This window comes from Telopea speciosissima, chromosome 2, assembly GCF_018873765.1.
Source record: "Telopea speciosissima isolate NSW1024214 ecotype Mountain lineage chromosome 2, Tspe_v1, whole genome shotgun sequence".
Lineage (NCBI taxonomy): Eukaryota > Viridiplantae > Streptophyta > Magnoliopsida > Proteales > Proteaceae > Telopea > Telopea speciosissima.
Window position 1 is genome coordinate 790300 of NC_057917.1, and position 26779 is coordinate 817078.

Below are 26779 nucleotides of genomic sequence, written 5' to 3' on the forward strand. Positions count from 1 at the left end.
GTCGCCCAGATGGGGTGACAAGTAGGCAAGGATTCTCACACGATGGACGTGTGCTGGTAAAGAAGTTAGTACATAAGATAAAACAGAAGTGTAGGATTAGATTAGCATCTTGGAACATTGGTTCTTTAGCAGGTAAGAGTCTAGAACTTATTGATGCCATGAGAAGGAGAAAGATTAATATAACATTTATCCAGGAGACAAGATGGAAGGGTAGAAAAGCTAAGACGCTGGACTACTTAAACTTTGGTATACGGGGGATATAAGTAATCAAAACGGAGTGAGAATAGTGGTGGATGAAGACTTAAAGAATGATGTGGTGCATGTGCAAAGGTTTGGAGATAGGATTATATCCACCAAGTTTGTGCTGGAGAAAGAGGTTGTCGATATAATTAGTGCTTATGCACTCTAAGTTGTTTGGATGAAAGTTCAAAGTCACATTTCTGGGAACTCATGGATGGTTTATTGCAAGGTTTTGGCCAAGGAGAGAAGATTATTATAGGGGTGATCTAAATGGTCATGTTGGGAGAGACTGTAGAGGTTATGATGGTGTCCTTGGAGGTTATGGTTTTGGCGAGAGGAATGAAGAGACGATCTCAATTTTATATTTTGCTACCGCCTATGATTTATCCATTGTAAACACCTATTTTGAAAAGGAAGAGGAGCATATTGTTACCTATAAAAGTGGGCATCACAGTAGCCAAATAGATTTCTTCCTCACTAGAAGGGTTGATAGAGTACTATGCAAAGACTGTAAGGTGATACCAGGGGAGAGCCTATCCACTCAAAATAGATTAGTGGTCATGGATATATGCCTCACTCTGCAGGTCCATAAGGAAGGGGAACATATTTTCCCTAGGATAAGTTGGTGGAGCTTAAAGGGGGATTACCTTGAATTCATTCACGGAAACAGTGATCAAACAAGGAAAGTAGTACTATGAGGGGGACACTAATGCATTGTGGAACGAGATGTCGACGTGTATTAAGAAGGTTGCCAAAGATGTCCTAGGGGAAACGAAAGGAAAATGTCATCCCACTAGGTAGACTTGGTGGTGGGACGATGAGGTTCAAGCAGCTATTAAGACTAAGAAAGCTAGCTTCAAGACTTAGCAAAGGACTAAGAATGTAGAGGATTTAGAAAGGTATAAATCTGTCAGAAATTAAGCTAAGAAGATTGTGGGGAAAGCAAGGGCAAAGGAATATGAGGATCGCTATCACCTCCTAAACACTATGGAATGAGAAAAAACTATCTATAAGATAGCTAAAATGAGGGAAAGGAAAAGTAGTGATTTTGACCATATTAGATGTATTAACAGTAACGATGGTAGACTGCTTATAAGGGATGAGGACATTATGAAGAGGTGGGAAGTGTTGCGTCAAGAAATCGCTTGGTGGTCCCTTCGAGTACCGCAACCTGCGAAAGGACCTTGGTGACAAGGGAGAACCAGTGTGGTTCCGGCCTAGGACTCTCCAATGCCTAAGTTAGATCTCTTTGAGCAAACCGATGAATAGTTAGAATTCAAGATGGGTTAATGAGGGTAGAGTACCTCGGAATTTATAGTGGAGTGAGGTGGTGTGGAGTGTCCCAGTTGGTAACGAGTAGTCCTCGTAGTAGATAGGCGTTCCTAGTTGGTACGATTCATCTCTTGGTTGGTTGCTTCCTCATGGGAGGTAGAGTCCCAGTAGGGAAGATGTTCTCGGTAGATAGACATGCATGCGCCCTTGTATATCGGATAAGGTCCTTGGTACATGAGTCCGTCTGGAATTGTACCTCTGGTAGGTGGTACCTTCAACTGATGAGGTGATGTATATCTTGTCGGTGATGTTAGTAGCTTGGGTGTAGTACTTGGTCTTGGACCTTGGATGTCTTTGTTGGTTCTTTGCCTTCTGGGCCAATCAAGTGAGAGGCAAGGTGGCCGGGCTTGGAATGGTCTTCCCTCTTAGGGCCAGGACACATGGCGGCCCACGATTGGCCGGTATAATTTTGGTTTATCAGGAAGCATATTTTTACAGCCTACTGAATGGGACATTTCGATTAGGAGTGCTAGAAGGTTGCATAACCCATTAAGACACCACACACCCTAGATATATGTACGAAAGGTTAGGGTGTTTGATGTTAAAGAAACCTTAAGAAAAATGAAAGTAGGCAAGGTACCAGGCCCAGATGGGGTCCCAATAGAAGTATGGAAGAACTTAGGAGTATGTGGTTTATCTTAGCTAACCAAACTGTTTAACAAAATTATGAGCACAAGGAAATGCCAGATGAATAGAGGAGATTGTGGTCCCGATCTACAAAAATAAAGGTGATATTCAGAGCTGCAACAACTAAAGAGGCATAAAACTAATGAGTCATACTTTGAAATTATGGGAGAGGGTTATTGAAGCCGACTTGAGAAGAGAAACTACTATCTCGGAGAACCAACTTGGATTTATGCCAAGTAGAAGCACGACGGAAGCCATTTACTTACTCAGGAGGCTCATGGAAAGATTAGAGTTTGTAAGAAGGATCTCCATATGGTCTTGACCTAGAAAAAGCATATGATAGAGTCCCTTGAGAGTTAATATGGCATGTACTAGAGAAGAGAAGGGTGTCGAGTAAGTATGCAAATATAATTAAAGTTATGTTTGAGGGCGTGGTTACTAGTGTGAGAACAATGGGAGGGCAAGGTAGGGATTTCTCAATTACAGTTGGGTCACATCAAGGATCACTAAGCCCTTATTTGTTTGCGCTTATCATGGATGAGTTAACCAGGAACATTCAAGATGAGGTTCCATGGTGTATGCTTTTCACTAATGATATTGTTTTACTGGATGAGACAAAAGCAGGGATTAACGCTAAGTTGAAGTTATGGAGATCAACCTTGGAATCAAGAGGTTTTAAAATAAGTAGATCGAAGACGGAGTATATGGTGTGTAACTTTAGTCCCACTAAGACGGATAATGAAATGTGGATTATTGAGGAGAGAGAGATACCACAAAGTGATTATTTTAGATATCTGGGATCAACCATAAATAAAGAAGATGGTATAGAGGATGATGTTTCACACAGAAATAAAGTGGGATAGATGAAGTGGAGAGGAGAGAGCGGAGTGTTGTGTGATCGTCTTATCCCTTTAAAATGCAAGGAAAAGTATATAGGACAGTTGTACAACTGGCTATGATGTACGGGGCAGAATGTTGGATAGTTAAGAAACGTGATATAGAGAAGAATGTTGGGTAGTTAAGAAACGTGATACAGATAAACGAAGTGTAGCAGTCTGCAGAGATGAGGATATTGAGATGGATGTGTGACAAAACTAGGAGGGATAAAGTATGGAATGACCATATTAGAGCTGAGTTGGGAGTTGCCCCGATACTGCGATACACGAAAAGCTACGAGAAAGTCGTTTGAGATGGCCATGTTCAAAGGAGGCCTTGGGATGCCCCAGTACGGAGGAGTGATCTGATCCAGTTCGAAGGAACCAAAAGAGGTAGGGGCAGGCCGAAAATGACCGTAGGGGAAGTTGTGGGAAAGACATGCATAGTTGCTGAATGGATTCTTCAGGTCTCTTTTCCCTTTTAACATCGATCAGGGAGAAGGTTTCTCAGAACAAAATTGCATACCTTTTCTCTCCTTTCCTTTTACTCAGTGACACTTGAAATGATTTTTGTTTTTCTCATTCAAACATGTCCTAATGAATTATTTGGGGAACCTTTCAATAATGAACTAGCTTTATTCTTGAAAGTTTATGAACATAGAGTCGCTTCTATTTCACTATGTACCTCTGCTAACTTATACTTATTTGCATTCAGTTATTTAGTTGTTTCAATGGGGCTTCAAGTACTGTGGAGCTTGGGACTTGCATGTCTTGATCTTTATGCTTTGAGGATGAAGAGAAACCTTCAGAATCCTCTCTTACTGAGCCTGTTTGTGGTTGGTGACTGGGTAATTTTGCTTCCAAACTTAAATAGTTTCTTAGCTTGAAACTCTTGAAAGATGCATACCTGGATGCATGATATTTGCTGGAAAATTTTGTGGGAGTCAAGGTTTGCTATTTATTTTGATTATATATTTCCCTCATTTACTTGGATCTCATGTATGCTGTATGTCTTCCAATTAACTGTTCCATGAGAGGCAGGACCCTTTTTTGCACTTGATCATATATTTTCTTGTTTCTTAATATCTTATGTGTATTTTTTCCCCAAGAAACTATTTCATGAGCAACCAAAGTTTCCATGTAAGATTCCAAGTAGTGATGGATACGCATTTATGGGCATGTGGTTTGAATTTGTAGTATACTTCATTTTTTGGATAACAGTTTTGTTGGAGACATACAACCAGTCAGAGGTTGGTAAATTTGTTTAGTGGATATTGTATATTATTAGTTTGACAAAATTGAAACGATGGAATGGACAAAAAGGATCTCAGCCTTAATTGGAGGAAAGGTCTGGTTTGAAAATTGAATGTTAAGCTGTGGCATACAGCATGCTAAATGAAAATAGAGAAAAAATAGGTTTGATATGGGGAAAAAAGCAAAATAGGAAGTGTAAAAGGAGGTGCATGATCCTAACTGGTTGAATTCTCAAATATAAAGAGAAAGGAAAATAAAGTTGATGGAGTTGGATTAATTAAAGCTATCAAATAATTGACAGTTTGTCGACTATCAAAAAAAGGGACCATTTAGATTAAACAGAAAAATCAAGATGCTAAGATTAATATGTGGCTTTGAATTTTTACCAAACAGATGGGAATCAGTGGAGTTAAAGAATAGATGGATGTTAGGGAAACCAAATTGAGAATGGAGTTTAGTAAGGTCCATATTAAAGGGGTACAAGGTGGAGCACTCATCTAAGCACATTAGCTCTCTGGAAATTAAGGACTCCTCATGCTGCGAATGCATGTGAAACCTTTGGTCAGTTAATTAATGGAATTTGTGTCATTACCTTGTGTTGTTTGTCCTATGTCCTCAACTAGTTGTAATATGAGAAATGTTCCAGAGAGACTGAACAACAAAATGAGAGCATTGTATAGTATGTTGAATATCTGAATTTCCTTCTGTTTTTTGAGCAAAGTACCTTCATTACTCTTTATGAGCATAAATCTCCTAAAGTACATACTTGTTGGAAAGATTGTCATTTAGTTGATTGGTTCAGATAGTTGTAAGTCATTTTGTTTTTGTCTCTCTCTAAATACAAAACTGTTCATAGATTGTTCAAGATGAGACACTGAAGACCTGCTTCTTCATTCAAAACATGCTATGTTTTATCTAGAATATTTTGGGTCATTGTGAAGTGGTTTATTTTCTTACTTTTGCAATTAGTTGGTAGTGGTTCTGTTTTTTTATCCCAGTGTTAGTATGAGGTACTCAGCACAATGCAGCCTTTCATGGTATTTTACTGCTTTACTGCCATCAATCATCTTGTACTAGATGCATTCTTTCCTGTCAGTTACAATATCATACAGAATTATCTGTCAGAAACTTGCTGATATTTTGGTCTAATAATTTTGTGGTTTTCAGTTATAAATTCTACAAAATCATTAGTATATTTAATGAATTAAAACGCAGGTGACAGCAACTCTATCACTTGCAGCAGCTTGCTCATCAGCGGGGGTAACGGTTCTGTATGCAAGGGACTTGGATTTCTGCAGGGTACAAGCTGAACTCCCCTGTAGCAGGTTTCAAATCTCCATAGCTCTGGCTTTTGTTACGTGGTTCCTTGTTGCCATATCTTATGTTGTCATGTTTTGGCTAGTGGCCTCTGTTTGACTGAACAGTAATCTTTCTCATTGTTTACATTCTCATACGCACACTGAATATAGTTTTCCGTGTAAATTTTATTATTTCTGTAAAGTTCATTCTCAGCCAAAAAAAAAAATTCTTCTAGTACCTACTTTTTTTTTTGGGGGTGAAGTCTAAGGTTGCTTATAGCATACATTTGTTTCAAGTGGTGCTTAAAATGCCCTCTTTAGACTTAGGATTGCAGTGTGCTTTCTCATGCATGAAAAAAGTTAACACTGTCGAATTCCTGCTTTAGTTATTCCCGTTGTTTCTTCAAGCTGTTGATTTCAAGTGTCTTACCCAAAGGCAGGGGCGTGTCCCTCCATAGTCTCCGTTTGGTTGGCGGGGAGGTTGGGATGGGAAAATTTGGGGATCGAGTCCCACATATTGTGTAGGTTTGAGGAGGAAAAGTTAACGAAGAAAAGTTGCATTTTTTCTGTTTGTTGGCATGTTTGATTAGCTTTTGAAGAGGGTGGAACGGGAAAATTGCAACTTCTCCTAACCTTTTCTTCAAAATCCTATCAAGTTTTATAAGATTTGTTGGAGGGAAGGATTATGTTGGAGAACGAGCCTTTGTCCACCCTAGGCATCTAAACATCCTAACTTTTGAAAACCCTGACAACTTTCCTTCACTATTGATTCTCACCCAACTCCCGCCAACCTAACGGGCCTGAAAGAACTCAAAAAATTGATTCTTAGGATTTTGTTGGTTCAAAATCAAGTAGGGACTCCTAATGTGCTCTACCTCTCTTCTCAATCCACCGTTCCTCCCTCTCTCCTTCTCTCTCCTTCTCTCCTCTCTCATAAGAGGATGAGGAGCTTCCTTTTTGTAAAAAGAAAAATTTGTTTACTTCTAATTCTTCATGTGAATTTTTCAAGCTTGGATTTTAGGGTCCATTAGGTGATTCATGCAGTATAATGCATTTTGCATGTTTAATTCATATTTGATTTTGAAAAACGTCTCTTTTTGGCCATTTTGGGAGATTTCAATGTTTTTCATTGAGAAACATATTTGGGTCAAAATCCATTAAAAATGCATGTTTAGGATATACTTTAGGGCTTTTATGGATAATCAGAAGTTGCTTTTGGATAGGCTGGATGAATCAGAGGCATCAGTTTGGAATAATCAGTCTCCTGCCTCATAAGCCAAGCTCATAATCCCACCCCTCTCTTCCCTTTTGGCGCTGGGAGCATTGATTATTCCAAACTGACAACAACCATTGGTCTTGCCATTTTTACATGCACCACGGCCTTCTTGATTCATGCGGCTGGAATTCTTGAGCCCTAGTAGCACATTTGAATCACTTTCTACCCTAGTCCAGCCCAACTAAAATATATGGTAAATATAAGAGGAGAGGGTTTCCTCTGACGTCCGAGTACTAATTCAGGCGAATATCGGATCTTCAAATAGGGGGAAATTTTGGAGGAGAGAAAGTGAGTGGATCCCACTTTTATACATCTTAGTTTCCAGATTCTTTCACACAGGGTGCGGTGGGATATTTTTCACTAAACACCAGCGATAAGAAAGTGATTGGATTTCCCTTCACCTATGGTCCAAGAGGAATCCCCTCAGCATGGCCATGAGTACCGTCAATTTAGCATGGGAGGCGTAGTTTTGACCCTATAAATAGAAGGTGGAAGTTAATAATGATATAAGAATCCAATCACATGGTCACATCACCAGTAGAGAAGGAATGTGAAGAAAAACTTAGTCTTACGTTTCTTTTTTGTGTTTAGTTAAAACTTTATCTCAAGTTTGATACCTGATGCCCTTGTCCGGAGTATTGGCTCTTAAATGAGTTCCTAACCCTCCTAAGGCTCCTATAACCCCAAGTTAGGACTGGCTGGCGTTGTACAATGGTGGTGAATAGGTAGATCTAGACTGGCAAGTTTTACCTTTATTTATGAGGTCCAGACTCCGGATTAAGAAGGTTGTAGGGAGAGATTTTGATGATGAAGGGACAAACGAATTAGCAGACTTGAGGTTGAGACTGGACCTTGTAGTCTGAGCTCTCCATGCAGCAGGCAGCTTATGAGGTGTAGTGCTAGTTCCAGCAAATCTGATGCCATGGCTATTTTGATATTGCCATTGACCACCACAACCAAGGAACCAATCCTTCTCCATCCTCTGGATCCAATTCAGAAGCCAATAATAATGTTTTCTGCTTGCTCTCTGTTAGTTTCTCTTCCTTCCAATTCTTGGTTTTACATGTGTAGTAACAAAGATTTGAGAATCACAATGGAGCAATCCCTAATACAGGTAAAACTAGAATGAGTTTCTGCAACCTCATGAAGCACATCCGAACTGTTTCATTGACTTGCCTGCCGGAAAATGGCTAAGCCCTTCTGACGTTTCCTCCACTGCGACCAGATATCACTTCTCTCACTCGAGCAGTGATTGACCCACACTTTGGTTCAGGGCAAAGTAAAACTGGAAAGAGCCCATCAGATCGTACCAAAGCAAAAGTTCGCATGTTTAGTTGCATTCCACTTTTGTTTCCTCTGGTGTTCATTGTTCTTTCTTCCCCCCTACAACAAGGATACCCCGTTCCTCTTCCAATACTGAAGAATTAACTAAAGTCGTGGAAAAGAATATGAGAGCTACCACGGCAATGATAATTTATATCCACACTTAACATTTTATCTCATGACATTACACTGACCAACCACACCATGTAACTCACAAAGCTCACTTAACTTTCACATTTCTGAGAGCAAACTCACCCCCCCCCCCCCAACCAAAAAAAAAAAAAAAAAAAAAAAAGAAAAAGTTCTTTCACATTTCAAGGAAGGAAAGACAACTATATAAACACTAGACACTGAACATCTGATCTTAACTGCATGTTCACCCTCACATGACTATCTCTGGCTTCAGAATGCTACTCTTGATCTCCTTGTGAGGCAGGACCACACCTCCATTGCTGTAGATTTCATCACAAACATGAACATCTTCTCCAAGGATAGTCATGTTTTCAACACGAGCCCACTGGCCAACTGTGGAGTGCCAACCAATGATGCTGCTGGAGATGCATGCATGTTTTTTAATACGAACCCCTCTCATCACTGTACAACGGGAGAGTCTGACACCTGATTCGACCACACATCCTGGTCCAATGGCAACATCTGGCCCTATCAGACATGCCTCTCCGATCACAGCACTCTCATCTACCAGAACATTTCCAACTATGTGAGACCCAGAGGCCAACTTTGATGAGGATTTCTTCCGCAAGGACTCCAGGTAGAGTCTCAGTCCAGTTATGTAATCCTTTGGTTGTCCAATATCCATCCAGAATCCAGGAAGGACCATCGCATAGAGCTTCTGCTCTGCTGCAATCTTGGGGAACACCTCTTTCTCAATTGATGTTGGCCTCAGTTCTATACGATCAAGTACAGATGGATTCAAGAGGTAAATTCCAGCATTGATCTTGTTACCCACAAATAATTTTGGCTTTTCTACAAATTTCTCAACCTTCCCTGTTGAATCTTCCATAACCACAACACCATATTTGGATGGCTCATCCACCTATTGAATTGGGAGTGAAAAATAAAAGGGGGACAGTAATTATTTCACTGTATCTTGAGGTACTATAAGAAAGATTAGAAATCCAATAAAGGAAACATATTGATTTTCATTCTAAAAGTGCTTACATGGAGACAATGAGGTGGGAGAAAAAGAAACATTAGAGTAACAGAAAATTCACAAGTACCTTGGTCACCATAATGGAAGCCTCGCCTCCATGGCTTTTGTGAAAGTCAATCATTTCTTTGAGGGGGTACTCACTGATAACGTCACTGTTCAAGACAAAAAAAGGCTCACCAGAACCATCAATCAGTTTGTCCCTAGCCAAAGCCAGAGGACCAGCAGTTCCAAGTGGTTCAGTCTCCTGTGAGCAAGTGATCTTAATCCCAAGCCTCGTCTCAAATTCCTTCAAGAAGTTAAGCATCACCTGCACCAAAAAATAAATAATCATCACAAAAGTGTATCCCTTGATTTAGGTGCAAAAATGGCCTATTAAAGGTCCTTGTTGATTTGAACTAGTGGTCTATATTACCTCTGGTTGGTAATTGATGGCCAAAACCACTTCAGTAACTCCAATAGCCTTCAGAGCTTCTATCTGAGAAAATCAAGGACAATGGTGAACAAACAGAATTTGGAAGTGATAAAACAATTATACAATAGCAAAGAGGAAATTTCCTGTCTTTGTTTAAAGGTGCACGGTTATCTTCATTCACGCTCAATTAGGACCCACAAGGACCCTGAGTTCCACTTGAATTTATGACTGCCTGAGAGACTTTGGGACCAACCATTGGACACTATAACTTGCGAAGCCAAAAACAGAAATATTCACAAAAAGACTCAAGTCTAATATTTTATCAAGTTTCTAGCATAAGCACCACGACACAAAATTTCCACACACCAGCTCCTTGCACGCAAGAACATAGAATCTTTCCAAAAAAAAAGTTAAATGAAAAAGTACAAAGTCAAAAGTTTCTCTACACCAGTACCCACTACCCAACTTTTTGCCACTTGCAAGTTGATGTGGCAACTTCAACCATATGGATGGCCACACATCAAATTTAATACTCAGATTCAAATAACCTACCATGGATGTCCCCATGCACCCTCTTTACAAACTTAAAAATTTTCAATGCTTTATATTGCCACTTGGCAAATTTCATTCGATTTGAAACTTGACATGTGAGTGAGAGACCTTCAGTTCACCTGTCTACGAAATTCCAGCCTTATTCAATGTGCCAGGAGGCATAACTTGGGGTCATGCTGTAGAGATACATAAATATATATAATAAAATAGGCAAGTCTGGAATAAAGTCAAACATATAAAAACATGTTAAGGAAGTAAGACCTGATGCAGAATCATAGGTTTGTTAGCGAAATCAACCAGTGGCTTTGGGAAGCTAAGTGTCAATGGCCTCAACCGTGTTCCAAACCCTCCAACAAGAATAAGTGCCTTCATCGTGAAAATCCCTGCCTTTCCTGTCACCCAACAAAACAGATTCTAAGAAGCAGTTCGTCACAAATCAAATGAGAAGAAAATCTTAGTAATGGATTCCCAAATGTGTCTGAGAGAGGCTCTTTCATGGAACTCAAGCATTGACATTTGTTGATCTAAAACAATGATAAATAGCTTGCTGTTGTCGGTCTAAGCAAAGTTGTCAAGCCTTAATGGATGGGTGTTGAATTTAACTGGACATGAACTCACCAAATGCAAGGAGGAAAGAACGCCAGTCCAGGATAGGAACTAGCAATAAAGGACACAGGGAATTTAAAGCTGGCATAAATGATAAACCACCAAAAGATTTATCCAGTTATCATTGGATGAGAAACAATGCTACAACAGAAAGCAGGATCAGTATGTGCACGTTTTCAGTGAAGAGTTACCTGTTGCATCTTACTGAACATGAGGCCAAACTAAAATTGAATGGTGGGTTGTCAACTACTTGAAATTGGGGCAGATAATGGGAGTAATAAATGCTTCACCAGTGCTCCTTTTCTGATTTGCTGAAGATTGAAATGGGGTGTGCAATTTCCACAAAAGACATGTTTCCAAAATTACCAAGCCCAAAACTCAAGAACATCATTTATGGCTATGATTGGAAGAAGTAAACCCCAATTCCAATTATGTTTTCAAATAAATAACCAATACAACTCTAACAAGATTTATCAATGGAGATATCCGTGATACATAGCTTAGGAAATTTACATGCGCCAGAAGCCACTATTCAAAGCAAATACAAAAGGGTTGTCATAAATTGATAAGCTCAGCAAACAGACAAGAATTCATTGAAAAATCAAATACACCAACAAAACAGAATAATAAAATCATATCACAGCTTTTCCCATAAAAATCCAACGAATCCTAACAAGGTGATGGCATCGAAGAAACTGTGCAACAATCAACTGAAAAATCTAAGTTGATCTAGCGAATCCTAACAATCAACATAAAAATCCAACGAATCCTAACTGAAAAATTCAAGGTTGATCCAGTATCTCATTGCAATAAAACTAACATAAATAATGCAACAAGATGAAAGGTATCCACATTGCATCGAAAGATCTAAGTTGGAAGAAAGCCACATAGACAACAAATCTGCATATCTAGATATTGAAAAGGGGCGTCTTGGATCCAGGGCCAAAGGACCTGTATAGAGGTCCGGGGACACTATACAGCATTGGATTATATGAACATATATCCAACAGTCCAGAGTGCAACCCAAGGAAAAAACGGAAGCACTCGTATCTGATTCAGTTTTTTCTCATTGTATAACAAAAGAGGGAGAAGATTGTGACCTATTAATCTAGCACAGACTTATGCTTGAATACAAATCTCAACCATTACTCGTTTTGAAATGTATTCAGAGCAATGCCTGCTTCCATGGAGAATACATTATTTAAATCTAGACAAATGTTGATACTTTGGAAAGGGGAGGAACAACTAAGTAGGATTAGAAGTCTTCAACTGCAGCTACTACGTTCAAACCAAAGCTCGGGAATTTTTTTATCCCCTTCTCACAAAATTCCACTTCTATTCAAAATCTAAATCAAGCCCTGATTGGAAGGATGTAATTTCCAACCAAACCTCAGGAATTTGTTATCCCCTTGTCACAAATCTTGAAATTGCTGAAAAGCTAAATCAACCCATCATTGTGGGGTCAGATTTCCATCACCTTTCTCAATGAGGGAGGGAGGAAGAGAACTAACCTCGTGTCTCAAAATTTGAAGGGGAAATCCGAGCTGGAGAGTGGAGATGGAGAGGAAGAAGAAGAAGAATCCCAAAACACACCGGGAGACCCTTAATTCTCCATCTCTTTCACACAAAAGAACTCTAATATTACTTCTACCAAAAAAAAAAAACAGAACTCTATATTACACTCTAAAACATCCAATAATTAGCTACAGCTCAATCACCCAAGATCTTCCTCGAATAATGTGGGATCATCAATCCATCAAGACATTGATCTGGAAACAAACGAACTATAGAATGACCGGGATCCTGAGAAACTTACCCGGAAATTCGTTCGGACTTTAGACGGGAAATGGGATTCCGGTCCCTTTTCCCGGCAACGATCTGAACTTTGTAAACGAACCGTAGGGAATATACAAGCGTGTAAGCTGCTCGAACGGTTACTGTTGAACCAAGAGGTTTACCCAAATTTATATGAATACGAAACGAGCGGATTTCTTTACAAAAAAAAAACAACGAGCGGATTTGAAAGTTGTGGAATTTGTTTTAAGTACGAAGAAATTGACCTTTCTTTCACGTCCGCGTGGAGCAAGGCTTTCCCCAAGGGAGTTTGGATCGTGTCGGAAATTTCGTTGGTATCTTATTGGCGAAGCTTACCAGGCCAACGAACGATAGGTAATGTGTCTTTTGCGTCTTCTTCACTGATTATGATATTTCGCTTGTCAATTATAGTAAAAGGGAAGTGGTTCTCTGTCCAAAAGCGTGGCCTACTATAATTTGAATCCTCTACCGAAGTTGCTCGGCACTCCCGTGTTATTCAGACACGGTGTTCCATGCAATGTCCATTTTACTTTTGCCTGAGCACCTTGCCCGAGTGCATAGCATCGTGTCTGGGCAGCATGGTCCTGTCGGGCAGCTCGATAGTAGAGGATCTGAATCCGACCTACTATGCCTCTCTCTCTCTCTCTCTCTCTCTCATATGAAAAGGACATAGGGGTAAAGATAGACACATGGGAGTGTAGGGGTGTCAACGGACCGGTTCGGGCCGGTTTCGATTTGGGTTTTTCAGTTTCGGTGTGACTTTTATAGAAATCGAAACTAAACCATTAAGAAATGTTCGGTTTCGGTGCGGTTTTGATTTCGGTGCGGTTTGGTTCAGTGTCGGTTTTGATTTATGATAACGGGTTGATATCGGTTTGGTACCGGTTTTATATAACTAGTAAGATCCGGTTAGTGCTAGTTTTTCTTCTCTTTTTCTTTTAAATACATAAAATATTTCAAATACAATGCATCTTTGTATCCTATGTCCTATGGCCTATGGATACAATTGGTTGGATAATCACTTACAAAGGATATGAGATAATGTGAGAAACTATCACAACACATTTAAGGGGCAATGGGGCATTAGGCATTTACTGATTTACTCATTTATCGGGTTAGGTCGGTTCGGTTTGAGTTCGGGCTATCGGTGCACCATCGGACTAGCCCAAACCAAACCAAACCATTTGCCTCTCTAGATCCACAAACCGAACCCGAACCATTAAGAATTCGGTTTGGTGTGGTCCGGGCTCATTCGGACTAGTTCGGGCCGATTTCATCGGTTCGGATTGGGTATTGACACCCCTATGGGAGTGGTAGCATAAACAATACGCCCAAAACCCCATATTAATTACCTACCGCTTTTCTCAGTAATCTCATCGCTCCTAACCGGCTGTCCCTTTGGTTCCCCGCCAACTCCTGCCCCATACCCTCTGTTCCCATAGCCCCCTCTTACAGCTCAACCCCATACCTCACCTCTGCCTCCTGACCTGCTTTAGCAAGTCAAAATTGGAGCTTGAAAATGATTCATTCCATCGACCTTTCTCATTGAAAGCTTCTTCTGACATGGGCCTTAACGTGTATCTTTTCACAAAAACAAGGGATATAAACGTCTTTTTATATGGGGAGGAGAGAAAGAACACATGGGAACATTGGTGTAGGCCAAGCTCTTGGACGGAGTTTTTTCCCCCTTTTTTTAATTAATTATTTTTTGAAAGAAGGTTTTCTACGCTGGTGACAAAGAGGAGTGCAACAATGGGATGTGCATAGAATGGTTTTGTATGTAAAATGGTATGTAATGAGGTTATTTCATATTAGGAAGAGAGAGAGAGAGATAGAGAGAAAGGACGCTAGTGTATCCTCCCCTGATGGCTTAGAATACCTCTTTCTTTTTTAATGTTGATTGTCTATTGCAAGTAAAGTAAGTGGTTCCTGTAGTACAAATGGAGAGATCCATACCCCACATGGAAAAGAGAATATACCTTTCACATAGTTTTTATTACCTCCTATCATAAATAGATCATGGCACCTAGAGAGTTTCCTGTGTCACATGACATGGAAAGTGTGTTCATGTTTGTTAATTATGGAAACATTTCATAGAGAAAAGTTTATGTATATGACATTATTTAAAGTTGTAATAAATAAATTTTTTTGAGCATATATATGTCATTAGTTAAAGTTGGCATGTTTTATAGGTAATTACATCCTTCTTGTTTATTTATTTGCGTTAGATAATTTCTTGTAAGAAAAAGGATGGGTTAGTGGGCGGTTTACCTAACCTGTGTTTGTCTCTCTTTCATTTCTTATGGAAATGATCCTGTTGTTGTCCCCATTGGGCACAAGCGTTAGTTTACCTGGAGCTGGTGGCTTACCTAACCCTCTCTTTTTCTTATATATTAAAAATTTTCTATGATAATTGCTTGTGTGTATGTTGGTGAGATAACGATGATAGATCACTCTAATCCCAATCTAGTAGGGATCAAGCCAGATTATATTGTGATTGTAGTTACCATGTTAATAACTATAACCGATCTTACTGTACTTTATTTATATAGATTAAATCCTCCCCAAAGAAACTAAGCCGAATGGGGAATTAGCACCGTGGAGTAGGTTTTCCACCCTAGATGACCAAACCACGTTAATTGCCTGTGTTCTTCCTCTCTTCTTTATTCTTTCTTTCTTGTGTGATTAAGATTAAAACATGGTATCAGAGCAAAAATCTGGCCAATTCCATGGCGTAGATCTGAGCAGTTGCAACTTGAAAGAAAACAAATAAGTTAGTTGGTTTGTGTTTTTTCTTTTCGGTTTCGCTTCTTCTTTTGCTCATGTCTGGCCCTATAGTGATCGATTCGAGTAAACCCAGTTCCAATGAGGTGAGTAATTGACTTACCTCCATTCTCTTTAGTGGCAGAAACTATTTGCCTTGGTCTAGAGCAGTCCTTGTTGCTCTTGGAGGACAGTCTAAACTTGGACATGTTAATGGCTCCATTGAACCCCCTGCTACCACCGATCAAAGTTTGTGGAATGGTAGGCAAGTGATAATCTAGTTATGACATGGATTTTTAATTCCATGGACCCTTCATTATATGAAATTTTTGCCTACTCCGATATTGCCATGACACTTTGGGATTCTCTAAAGACCATGTACGATCATGAAGACAATGCTTCCCATATTTTTGAACTTCAACAGGAATTTGTTCATACAACTCAAGCATCTGGCCAGACATTCACTGAACATCTTGGCAATCTAAAAAAGAAGTGGGATGAACTGCACCGGTACCGCCCCTCTACTCAAGATGTTAAGGACTATATTCAGTGTGAGGAACAAGACCGCACCTTTCAATTGCTGGCCAGCATTCGTCCAGAATTTGAAGATCTTAGAAGACAAATTCTCATGAGTTCTAATTTCCCATCATTTGCCACTGTTTGTGCTACCATTCAAAGGGAAGAGACTCGGCGTCGTGTGATGAACCCTGATTCCAAATCAGGGGGAAATTCGGTTGAGAATTCGGCCTATGCTGCCAATGCAACTAGTAGTCAGACTCTGCAACCTTTAACAAAGTGGAAAAAAAAAAACATTTGCCCTTGTTTATATTAATGGAAAAGTATACCGAACGCTGGCGCCTACTATGCCTACCTCTTTCTTTCCCTCTTTGAAATGACCCCCTGCCGCTTTGCTCCATCTCGTGCCCCCATTGGTGCCACCCCTGGCTTACCACATAAAGGCGGTGTGTCCATCTCTCTCCCTTATATTATATATTAATTAAAAATAAGAGAAAAAGTTATGGGACAGGGTATACTAGCATCCATGTGTCTCTCTCTCTTACAAACATGAAATTACCTTGCTGCCCTCCCATGTACGATACCGTTTTGATGCACCTCATTGGTGTGTTCTTCTATGCCACTTGTTCAGAGAATCCTCTCCCAAAAAATAAAACTGAATTGTTTTTTTTTTTTTTTTCATTTCTCCCAATCACATGCAGAGGATTCTCTGTCTTTTGCTTCTGTGAATACTCTTCTAGTTCCAGATGTCATTAAGAGTGTTTAGAAGGGCATTTGAGAAAGGGACACGTGTTGTCTTCATACTTGAAGAGTCTCCATGTCACCGAGCTGATCTGTGATTCCTTTCTTTCATGAGTACAGAGCAGCTCAGTGTATGTGGAGAGTAATAACCCTCAACGTAACAAAATTTGCTCTTTTTCTTTTGCAAATGCTTCTCTAAACAATCCCTGTGGACTGTGGTAGCATGGAGGAGTATTTTTTGGTTAATTGAGAGCTTTACATATATAGTTTGATAGAAGGGGGGGGGGGGTGGGGGGATCGAACCAGGGAGGGGATAAGATACCAGCCAAGAGACCACATGTCATCTTGAAACCGTACAGTAAACTTCACGAGCGGGGGTTGATCCAAGCTCTTTCTCTAAGGAAGGAATTGGGATCAGGAATCAGGATCCAAGTCTAAGGATTGGATCATAATCGGCCTGAATCTATTTGGATTGGCCACAAAATCAGTGTTTTTTTTTTTTAGATTTTATGACTCTAATTTCCGTAAAAGGATTAGATGAGCTGCATTATCTCTGTCAACTCCGATCCCAATCCTAATTCTTGAAACCCTAAAATTGAAATGGGATAACATGGGAGTGTGAGGACCACATCCAACTCCATAATTTTTTAAGCCTTATAATATATAAGGGACAATTTCATAAATCTACTAGATAAGAACAAAAATTATAAGATACGTAGGTTTCAAATTTGTTTTACATCTACTTCTTTCCATTTTGAAAAGATTTACTCAATTCCCAAAGTTGGTTAATAGTCATACCATGTAAGAATAAAATAAAAATAACCCCAAGGGGCAGTGCAGTTGGCAATGGACGAGGCCTAAGGAAGCTGAAGGTCTTGAGTTCGACTTCACCCCCCCCTTGGGGCCACCCGCCTGAGAGCAAACTCCCTGGTGAACATGGGGGCCCCAGTATCTCTGATCCGTGTGTGTTGCAGAGTCGTGCACGAGCCCTGGGGGAATTAGTCAGCCAAACGGACACCTCCAATTCGGAAAAAAAAAAAAAGAATTCCATAATTGCCCCAAAAATCTGTTGTAATTTTAAATCATGATGGGGAAAATATGAGGAAAGGGGCACGCAATTTTCACTACCTATTTTTTTTTATTGTTTCTCTCACTTTTGTTATTTGTTTTGTTTTGTTTTGGTTTTTGTTTTTTTATGACCAAGTTTCCTTCCACGAACTGTGAATGAGATCCCATTCACCGCAAGGCGGACGAGGACGGGAATAGATATTGGAAGGGTATTTTGGAACATACTAAAAAAATAACTATTTTTGTCATTCAAGAATGCAAAATCGACCTAGAATGCATTCCAAAAATGCATACTAAATACAGTCTAAGGTTTTAGGTTATCTTAGCTGATTTCCATCGATTCTGGCAGATTTCAATCCAGCCCTGATTGAAAATCTACTATGACCACTCCAAATCACGATTCCAGATTGTACTTATTTTTTCATTGGATGAATTTCTATTTGGAGAAAAGTATTCTGTGGGGAAGTACTTTACTGCACATGCCCAAACAGGCAAATACAGTGGGGACAAAATAACCACCCCGCCCTCTATAAAAAGCGAAAATCCCGCTACCATAATGCTTTCACTCACACTCTCATTGGCCTGTGCTTGCACGGGTGCCACTTTCTCCCATTTCTTTTCTATTGAAAAAAAAAAGAGAAAAAAATTCGTGTATTGCACAAATTCAACACAATTGTAAGTTTTAAAATCACAGGTGATAAAGATTAAAAACTCAAAATCAAGATCTGGAATGATTCCAATCGATTATTATCCAAATTAGACTGAAATTGGTGAGGATCGTGACGATTGGATCCCAATAAGCCACAACCCTAGTTTCCGTATGAGGATCGTCCGATCTGACCAATCCCCTAATTTAAGGAAAGATTTATTTCCCTTCCCGTCATTTACAAGGTGGTTCTGCGTTGTTTAAACTTTAAAGTAAGTTTAAACATCAAAATAACGTGTTTAATAAGAAAGACTAGTGTTTCCGCCTATAAGAAAGGCAGAAAAATTCTTTAAACTCCCATCTTAATCTAATCATGAGAAAAGGTGCAAAAAGAATCACGCTACATGGGCTCATGCAAATAACGTAAACATGTATATAATACAGCATGATGCCTCGTTTGACAAATCAATACTTATTCACATTCACACGTTTTTTTTGATGAAAAACATATATATATAAAACATAAACTCTTAAGTACAACGGTGGAGGAGTCTTGGTCCAGCTTGGGTACTTACAAAAGCGAAAAGTAATGTTCTCAAAATTGTCAGTTTTTTCAACTAAAACAAAAAGGTTCTGTAGCAGGTTCCAGGGTATAATGTAGCATGTTCCAGGGTATAATATAAGAATCTGTAGAAATAAAAAGCTGAAGTCCTTGTTACATAACTAGAAATGGCCAATGGGAATCCGCTCCTTGGTAGCTCTTTCCCATCCTTGAAGAAAACTGAAAAGTTCCGCCTCCATGGGATCCTGAACACTTAAGCAACCTGCATCTGTTAGAAAATTCTGATCATCTATCAAAATGTTAAATTGCCACTAGATTAATTTAGAAGCGGGTTCAGAAATTCCTGCCACATTCACACGTTTGTTCATCTTCTAAGATATTGTTTTGAGTGGCCGAGCGTCGAAGACCGATTTTACCCTATAATATCGGTATCATATCAGTCGTAACAATTGATATAATCAATACACTTAATAAAACAGTTGGTCTGGTTTTAACCGAGCTTGGTTGGGCCTGGGTTTGACACCCCTACTTGTAAGTGGGGCAGTGTTTTGTAGGCTACAGAGTGAGGAAACTGTAGTCCATAGGAGATTAAATGAAACTTATCAGTGTTCTATCGGTCCTTGTTGGTCTATTATTGATTCAATCTCATTTTTCAATTATTAATAAAAACATAATAGAAAAATTCTCCTTTTGAAACCCAAAACTTAGGGGTATCAACAGGTTGGGCTGGGCTTGGATTTAGGTTAAGGCTTCTCAATATTTTGGCTCATTGATTGTGGAACTAACAAAGCCCAATCATAGCCCAGGCTATAAAAAGGGGCGTTTTTCCCAAAGAGGCTGTTTTCAAACTCAAATTTGTGACCAATTGGTCACAATAGAGGAACCTTGACTATTGCACCAAGGCCCACTCTCTATCAGTTGTTTAGATATATATTATATAATACAGGGTCAGGCTTGCTATGCTAGGGTCAAGGCCTCAACCTAGGCCTAGCCCTGACTGGGCTGAAGTTGGGTTAGGGCAGGTTCAGGTTGGCCGGATTTTTTTAAAGGAAAATTACATGATTAGCTACTTTTGGGTTTTCATTTACAAAACTGTCCACCCTATGTTTGAGTTAACAAAAATAGACAAAAACAAGTTTAGTTTTACAAAACTAGACAAAACAGTGACTCTCCTTCCTTCCTCGGCAGTTCCCCTCTGAAAAAATCTCTCTTTTTTCCCTCTGTTACTTAGGACAGCAGAGAATGGCGGTGGCTGGGACAAGGGTAGGGTTGCAGGGAATGGAGGATGCCTGGGCGAGAAGGCAATGACAGGGGTAAAAATGTCTAAAAAAGTAAGTGTGGGAGGGAGAGACACTATTTTGTCCAATTTTATAAACCTTAACTTGTTTTTGTCTATTTTTGTTAACTCAAACATAGGGTGGACAGTTTTGTAAATAAAACCCCAAAAGTAGCTAATCATGTAATTTTCCCTTTTTTTTAACACCCCTAGCAAAATTGAAACTGAACTGATAAGGAGTTCAATTCAATTTAATCGATTTTTTAAACCAGGCTCGGCTTCTTCTTCTTTTTTCGGTTGAAGGGCGGAGGTTTTGTTGACCAGACATAAAAGGGTCACCCCATTCTTGTCTTTCTTTCTTTCACTCTTTTTTGTTTTTTTTGGTGCAAAACTTTGAAGGGGAAATTTATTAAGCTATGATGGCTAAAAATTGAGAATTTTTCTCCTCTCAGGTTCCCTGACCGGTCAAGTTCCCAGGTTCCTCTCATAGGGGGGGCGGAAATGACGACCTCACCCCACCCGGGCAGTGTATTTAGGCAGGGGATGAGATCGTTATTTCTAGCCCCCCTATTAGAGGAACCTGCGAACTTGACCGGGCAGGGAACCTGAGAGAAGAACGAACCATAATGTGTAAGAGAACCTAAGGAAAAAAGGACTCCCAAAAATCCTGTCGAGGGTAATTCAAAGCCCAACTTCGTGGTCCACGATAGTAAGAGCTTGTGATTGCTCTAAATTTGTAAAAGGTTACCCATTCACATCATCAACTGCTAACCTCTTTCTTTGTGTCGGTGTGTGTGGCTAACAATAAAGCTGTACAGGATGTAATTGCTAGACTAGCTTTTACAAGGTTTTCACTTGTTTTGGGGAAGTGGAATTGGCCTCCATGGATTCTGATTCTACCGGAATTGATCAGAATTAGTCCGGAATCAGCTTAAATTTGCTTGAACCCTAGAAAAAGCCCCATTTGGGATTTAGATCCAGCTGATTTTGATCTGATTCGACTGAAATTGGGGAACTGATTATGATGCTTAAAACCGTGGTTTCACTAATCCAACAAAAAAAAACCTCATAATTTAAAGAGTCTAGCCATTGGAAACTTCGTAAAATGATAGGAGTCTGGGCATGATTCCTCTTGGTTGAAAATATGGCATTTACCTGCTGCACCTAAAGTACAGCACCTCATTTGGAAGATTAAGCATCAAAAGCTCCCCCTCCCTGATCTTCTTAACCAGAGAGGGGTCAATTTAAATATGATCTGTCCTTTATGTCAAGTAGGACATCAGAGTGTCAATCACTTATTCCTAGCCTGCCCTCTGGTCCAGGGTATATGGGCTTCCCTTGGATTACAAGAGCTTCTTAGATCAGCTGAGATTAGCACAGGAATTGGGGTCGCATCAAGGTATGCCAGTTCTTCTAATAGAGAGAATAGGCTCAAGGCAGCACTTATATGCAGCACTATATGGGTCATATGGAAGGCATTTTGGGACCTCATATTCAGAAATGAACAGTTCAATATCAATTCGGTCCAGCTGGAAGCTATCAGGTTTGCAAAAGATCAATTGCAATGAGAAGAGTTTTCATCTCCAAGGACTTCACGGTGGGTCCTTTGGACTCACCCTCCTCAAGACACCTGGAAGTTCAATGTGGACGGTGCAAGTAGAGGTAATCTCGGACATGCAGGGATAGGTGGAGTTTGCAGGAATCATAACTCAAGTTTTATATGCGGTTTTACAATCGGACTTGGGAAAAACTATGCAATTGTAGCAAAAGCCTTGGCAGTTCATAGAGCTATGCAAGTGTCCTTAACCAAGGGTTACAATAAGCTCATTATTGAAAGTGATAATTGGCTTGTGGTGCAGCTTCTAAATAATCAATCAACTAATGCTCCATGGAGGATAGCAATGATCGTGGAGGACTATTTAAGGCTAGCCCAGAGCTTCCAGCACATCTCATTCATACACACCTTACGTGAAGCCAACTCAGTAGCAGACCAACTGGCGAAATTGGGTTCTAATTCACAACAGGATCTCTTTTGGACAGCCCCACCCCCTAATTTCCTTTCTCTTCCTTTGTATTTTGATGGGTCTGGAATGTTGTTCCAGCGGTAATAAAGTAATATTATCAAAAAAGGTAAAATGATAGGATGAAAAAAAGGGGGAATGGTGATTGTTTCTCAATGCGGCAGAAAATTTGGGATCCAGATCCTCTACGGCCCATGTATAGCAGCGATCTAACCGGCCTTGTAACATGAGTGTCACAGCTGTAAAGTGTGAGATCCAATGGTTTGTTTTTAAAACTTTTAAAAACTTTGAGTTAACGGTTTAAGTATATGGCAAACCAAGATAGACTGGTCTGGCTTTACCAAGACAGACCGGTCTACAACTAAAACAAAAGAAACGACTTTCTCTTCTTCCTCCCATCGTCCCATTTTCACATCTCAAAACCCTAGATTGCATTTTCCTGAGCTTTCTCTTCGTCCTCCTCGTTCGAACCCACTGCCATCGTCTTCCTCCTTTGGCTACTTTGTGACGAAATCTGCCTCTCTTCCTCCATGATTCCTTTTCTTCTTTCTCAAATACACGACTGCTCTTTTCCCCTTCTTCCAAGCAAACCTAAACCAAGGAGCTCTTCTTCCTCCTCTGAAACTAGATCATCTTCCTAGGAAGTAGCTCTTTTTCCTCCTTTGAAAAATCTTGAAGTCAAAATCTGCCCCTCTTCCTCCACGAAAACAACAGTGCATCTTTTATACTGTTTTTTGGTGTGAGTCGAGTTTGATATTGCCTTTCTGTCCTTTGTTCTTTGAGCATGAACTAGCAAGTACCATTTATGCGTATGGTTGGGGATGAAAGAATATGGTGTTAAGGAGTCTTGGACTAAACAGCTTTTCATTTTCAATTGTGCGTATGGTTGGAAATATAAACCAGTAGAATTCTGGAACTTAGGTTGTAAGAGCTACATAGTTTTTATAGCATGAGATGATGATAACAATGTCATTTGGTGGAATTGTCTAATGGCCTGGGGATGTGAGGCATCTTGGTGAGACCCATTAGAACTATGGGTGGTAATGTCTATGCTATGTCTCTCTTTTTTTCCGCCCTTGTAGGTGGGGGTGGGGCAGGGTTTGGAGCAGCTATTGACAAAATTTTGACAATTGATCACTTAGTATGTAGGTGTTGGAGTCTTCAAGTGTTTGTATGATATGTGGGGAGACTGAGGAATCAGTAGAAACCTTGTCTGATGCAAGTTTACTGCTGGTATTTGGAGGAATCGCTTAGTGTGTTTTAAGTTGCAACTGGTGATGAACTGTTCCCCTGTATATGATCTAGGTTCTTCAAGAATGAGAAGATGAGAATATAGATGATTAGATGGTGCTATGGTGCTCTGAGGGTGGTGGGAAGGCTTTTACAATATGTTGGTGCAATTGGTTGGCAAAAGATCATAGTCAAACTATGAACATAAAACTAGAAAAAATAAAAAATCCTTTTTGGTTTATTTAAAAAGATCAAAAAGAGGGGGAGAAGATAATCTTCAAACTCCCACACACATCATTTAACAAAAGCTCCAAACCTAAATCAATATGTAGTCATAGAATTTTGCAAAATTCTTTAATCTGGCCCTACAATGGAGCTTACAATGTTAAATAATGTTTAATATAACTTAAAACACTTTAAATAATGAGAGGGGGCATTCAAGATACTATCAACTCTCTCACCATAGAAACCTATTAAGAAAAATATTTTTTTAAAAAGGGCCAAGGATATTGCATGTAGCTGTAAGAGTGGTGCCAAAAAATTAGGACAACAGCCCCTCATGTGCTCCGTTTTCTAGGTAAATCATCTCTCACCTCATTACCTTAAAACTTGATTGGTTGGGCAAGCAAATCATCTCACTCACCTCGTTCGGACAACAGCCCCTCATAGTTAACTACTGTTTTTATTTGGAACTTCAACAAAACCCACTAGGTCAATTTGAATCATTCTTCCCTCAGTAATACCATCCACACTTGTTTGAAAGTTTTAACTGTAAGGGCATCCTTTCATCCTTTGTGAGGCTCTATATTTTTTTTTTGCATTTGAGGTAATTGTTGTGTTCTATTTAGTAGTGTACCTCATGAACAGGATTGAAATAAGAAAGCTCCTCAGTTTGGGTTCGCTGGGAAGAAGGGGAAAAGTGCCATAGTCCAAGAAACAATATCTCTAAAACATGACTTCTCAATCAATTTCTCAACAGCCAACGAAATCCTATGGTTCTCTTGTTGCCAATTAAGATCATTAATAGAATAATCTAGCTTCATTTGATTTTGCTCACTGCAACTCTTCAGTTATCTAAACCAGAATTTTCAAGCATATATAAAAATGTTGTGTTAAAACAAAGTCTAGATAAAAAGGTAGAGAGGAAAAATGTTTGTATGATTCTTGATGGACTCGAACCATCATCGCCTAGGAACAAACCCAGGTGCTCTTCCGTTTGAGCTAAAGACTCTTCTATTTACATAAACATGGATTTTAAGCTTTATTGAGCTGAGAATAAGGGATGAAGAACAAAAGAAGCATCATTGTTTGACCAATATAGGTTTTAAGCTCAAATATGTATGACTAAAGCAAACTATTAGATCAGAATCAGATGGGTAGATTCTGTAATATGGCAGAATTCAGTTGAGACTAGGATTCTTGTTCTAAAATCCAATGTTGCACGATTAGTTGATAAGGTTAAGTAATATGAAATAACAACTAATGATGGATAAACCAGTAGGAGAAATTCAGCAGTAGTAGGGGAATAACAATATGAAATTAACACTTGAAATCAGAGACCAAACTGAAGTTTTCAAGAAATCACAGCAGTTAAGGATTCTAGATTTGATGGCATTTGAAAATATTCAACATAAGGAGGGGTACAGATAAATAAGATTCATAAAAACATTTGAAGTCAAGGTAAACATATCCAGAATATAGAAACTGGAATAGAACAGAGTATGGTGGACTAGATAACAAAATTCGAAAATAAAAACTAGAGCACCAACGAGTTGCCAGCACTGATAGATTCACAGTCAAATAGAACTACTCCAGATTTAGAGAGAGAGAAATCAACCAATCCAAATGTACTAGCATTATTTCGAGAATAGAAAACTGTGAGCTACAAACCTACATATACACATAGCAAGTGTTTCAAGGATCCATGTAACCACACTCAACAATTCTTTAAAATATGATGGACATTACAAGGTTTAAGAAGAGTAATAAATATGTCCATAGGATTTCAGAGAAGAAAGGGGGGGGGGGGGAGGGGAAGCTAAAAATTTGCAATGCCTTGGTTCACTTATCGAACTAAAAAATAAGTTGTTTGATAGAACTTAAATTTGAAATTGGGAATACCTCACAAGATGTCAACAAGAAACTATTCTTAACACAGAGAGAGATAACCGGAATATGCAAAAAAAACACAAACCCTCATATTTACACACAAACAGAGAGCGAGAGAACCTAAATATGTGGCAAAACCCTCACATCTACACACAAACAGAGAGAGCGAGAGAGATAACAGAGATTCAGATCTAATAGCAAATTGATTTCAGAGTTCATGTGATGGGCGATAAACCCAGATCGAGTTTGTAAGAGAGAGAGACTAACATTGATTGGGTTCTTGTTAGTGGACGATTCTTCTCACAGTTTGGAGCTCCCAAATCTTTCCAGATCCAGCTCTGTATCTCTGTTCCCACCCTCGAGGTTTGACAGTCCAGAGGAGGTGAGAGGAGGAAGATGATGGATGGGTTCGAAAGGACTCAGGTTTGTGAGAGAGAGAGATAACAAAGAGAATGCAGGTTATTTCTAATGGAGGAAGAGAGGCAGCTTTCGACCTCAAGATTTTTCAGAGGAGGAATAAGAGCTACTTCCTAGGAAGATGATCTGGTTTCAGAGGAGGAAGAAGAGCTCCCCGGTTTGGGTTCGCTAGTAAGAAGGGGAAAAGAGCAGTCGTCGGTTTGAGAAAGAAAAAGAGGAATCGAGGAGGAAGAGTGGCAGATTTAGTCACAAAGGAGCCGAAGGAGGAAGAGGATGGGGGTGGGTTCGAACGAGGAGGAAGAAGAGAAAGCTCATGAAAATGCAATCTAGGGTTTTGAGATGCGAAAATGGGACGATGAGAGGAAGACGAGAAAGTCGTTTCTTTTGTTTTAGTTGTAGACCGGTCCGTCTTGGTAAACCCAGACCGGTCTATCTTGGTTTGCCATATACTTAAACCGTTAACTCAAAGTTTTTAAAAGTTTTAAAAACAAACCGTTGGATCTCACACTTTACAGCTATCACGCTCATGTTACAGGGTCGGTTAGATCGTTGCTATACATGGGCCATAGAGGATCTGGATCCGAAAATTTGTAGGTAAGTAGCTAGACCCCAAGGTCTATTGTTCATGAGTTAAGTTTCAGCCCAAATG

General features: G+C 39.6%; 3 protein-coding genes and 1 long non-coding RNA gene across 6 annotated transcripts in view; 1 reads left to right on the forward strand and 3 right to left on the reverse strand.

Moving 5' to 3' along the window:
* The window catches only part of LOC122653259 (NADPH-dependent aldo-keto reductase, chloroplastic-like), a 22854-nt gene extending 20276 nt beyond the window's left edge, over positions 1 to 2578 (reverse strand). Inside the window, exon 1 of one of the 2 annotated variants that reach the window (XM_043847232.1) lies at positions 2572 to 2578. The gene's annotated coding sequence lies outside the window, so the exon portion shown is untranslated. Of the gene's footprint in view, positions 1 to 2461; positions 2469 to 2571 lie in introns of those variants that run through there. The other variant, XM_043847233.1, reaches the window with a different exon arrangement.
* The window catches only part of LOC122653260 (CASP-like protein 5B2), an 8833-nt gene extending 3005 nt beyond the window's left edge, over positions 1 to 5828 (forward strand). The window contains exons 2-3 of the mRNA XM_043847235.1: positions 3790 to 3922; positions 5544 to 5828. Coding sequence (XP_043703170.1) covers positions 3790 to 3922; positions 5544 to 5744 — 334 coding nt within the window. The 3' untranslated portion in view covers positions 5745 to 5828. The remainder of the gene's footprint in view (positions 1 to 3789; positions 3923 to 5543) is intronic.
* On the reverse strand, positions 3825 to 25426 carry LOC122653261. Its single transcript, XR_006331725.1, has 3 exons — positions 25415 to 25426; positions 24662 to 24668; positions 3825 to 3951 (listed from the first exon to the last, which is right to left on the reverse strand). It is a non-coding gene; the product is annotated as an uncharacterized LOC122653261 (long non-coding RNA).
* Positions 8522 to 12923, reverse strand: LOC122653257 (mannose-1-phosphate guanylyltransferase 1). 2 transcript variants are annotated; one of them, XM_043847226.1, is made up of 5 exons: positions 12783 to 12923; positions 10622 to 10752; positions 9809 to 9871; positions 9464 to 9703; positions 8522 to 9279 (listed from the first exon to the last, which is right to left on the reverse strand). In XM_043847226.1, the coding sequence occupies exons 2-5, from the start codon at positions 10730 to 10732 to the stop codon at positions 8608 to 8610; spliced, it is 1086 nt and encodes a 361-aa protein (XP_043703161.1). In that variant the 5' UTR covers positions 10733 to 10752; positions 12783 to 12923; the 3' UTR covers positions 8522 to 8607. The 2 variants fall into 2 exon arrangements, with proteins under 2 accessions (XP_043703161.1, XP_043703162.1); XM_043847227.1 differs by lacking the exon at positions 12783 to 12923 and adding an exon at positions 12067 to 12111.
* Positions 25427 to 26779: the final 1353 nt, after the last annotated feature.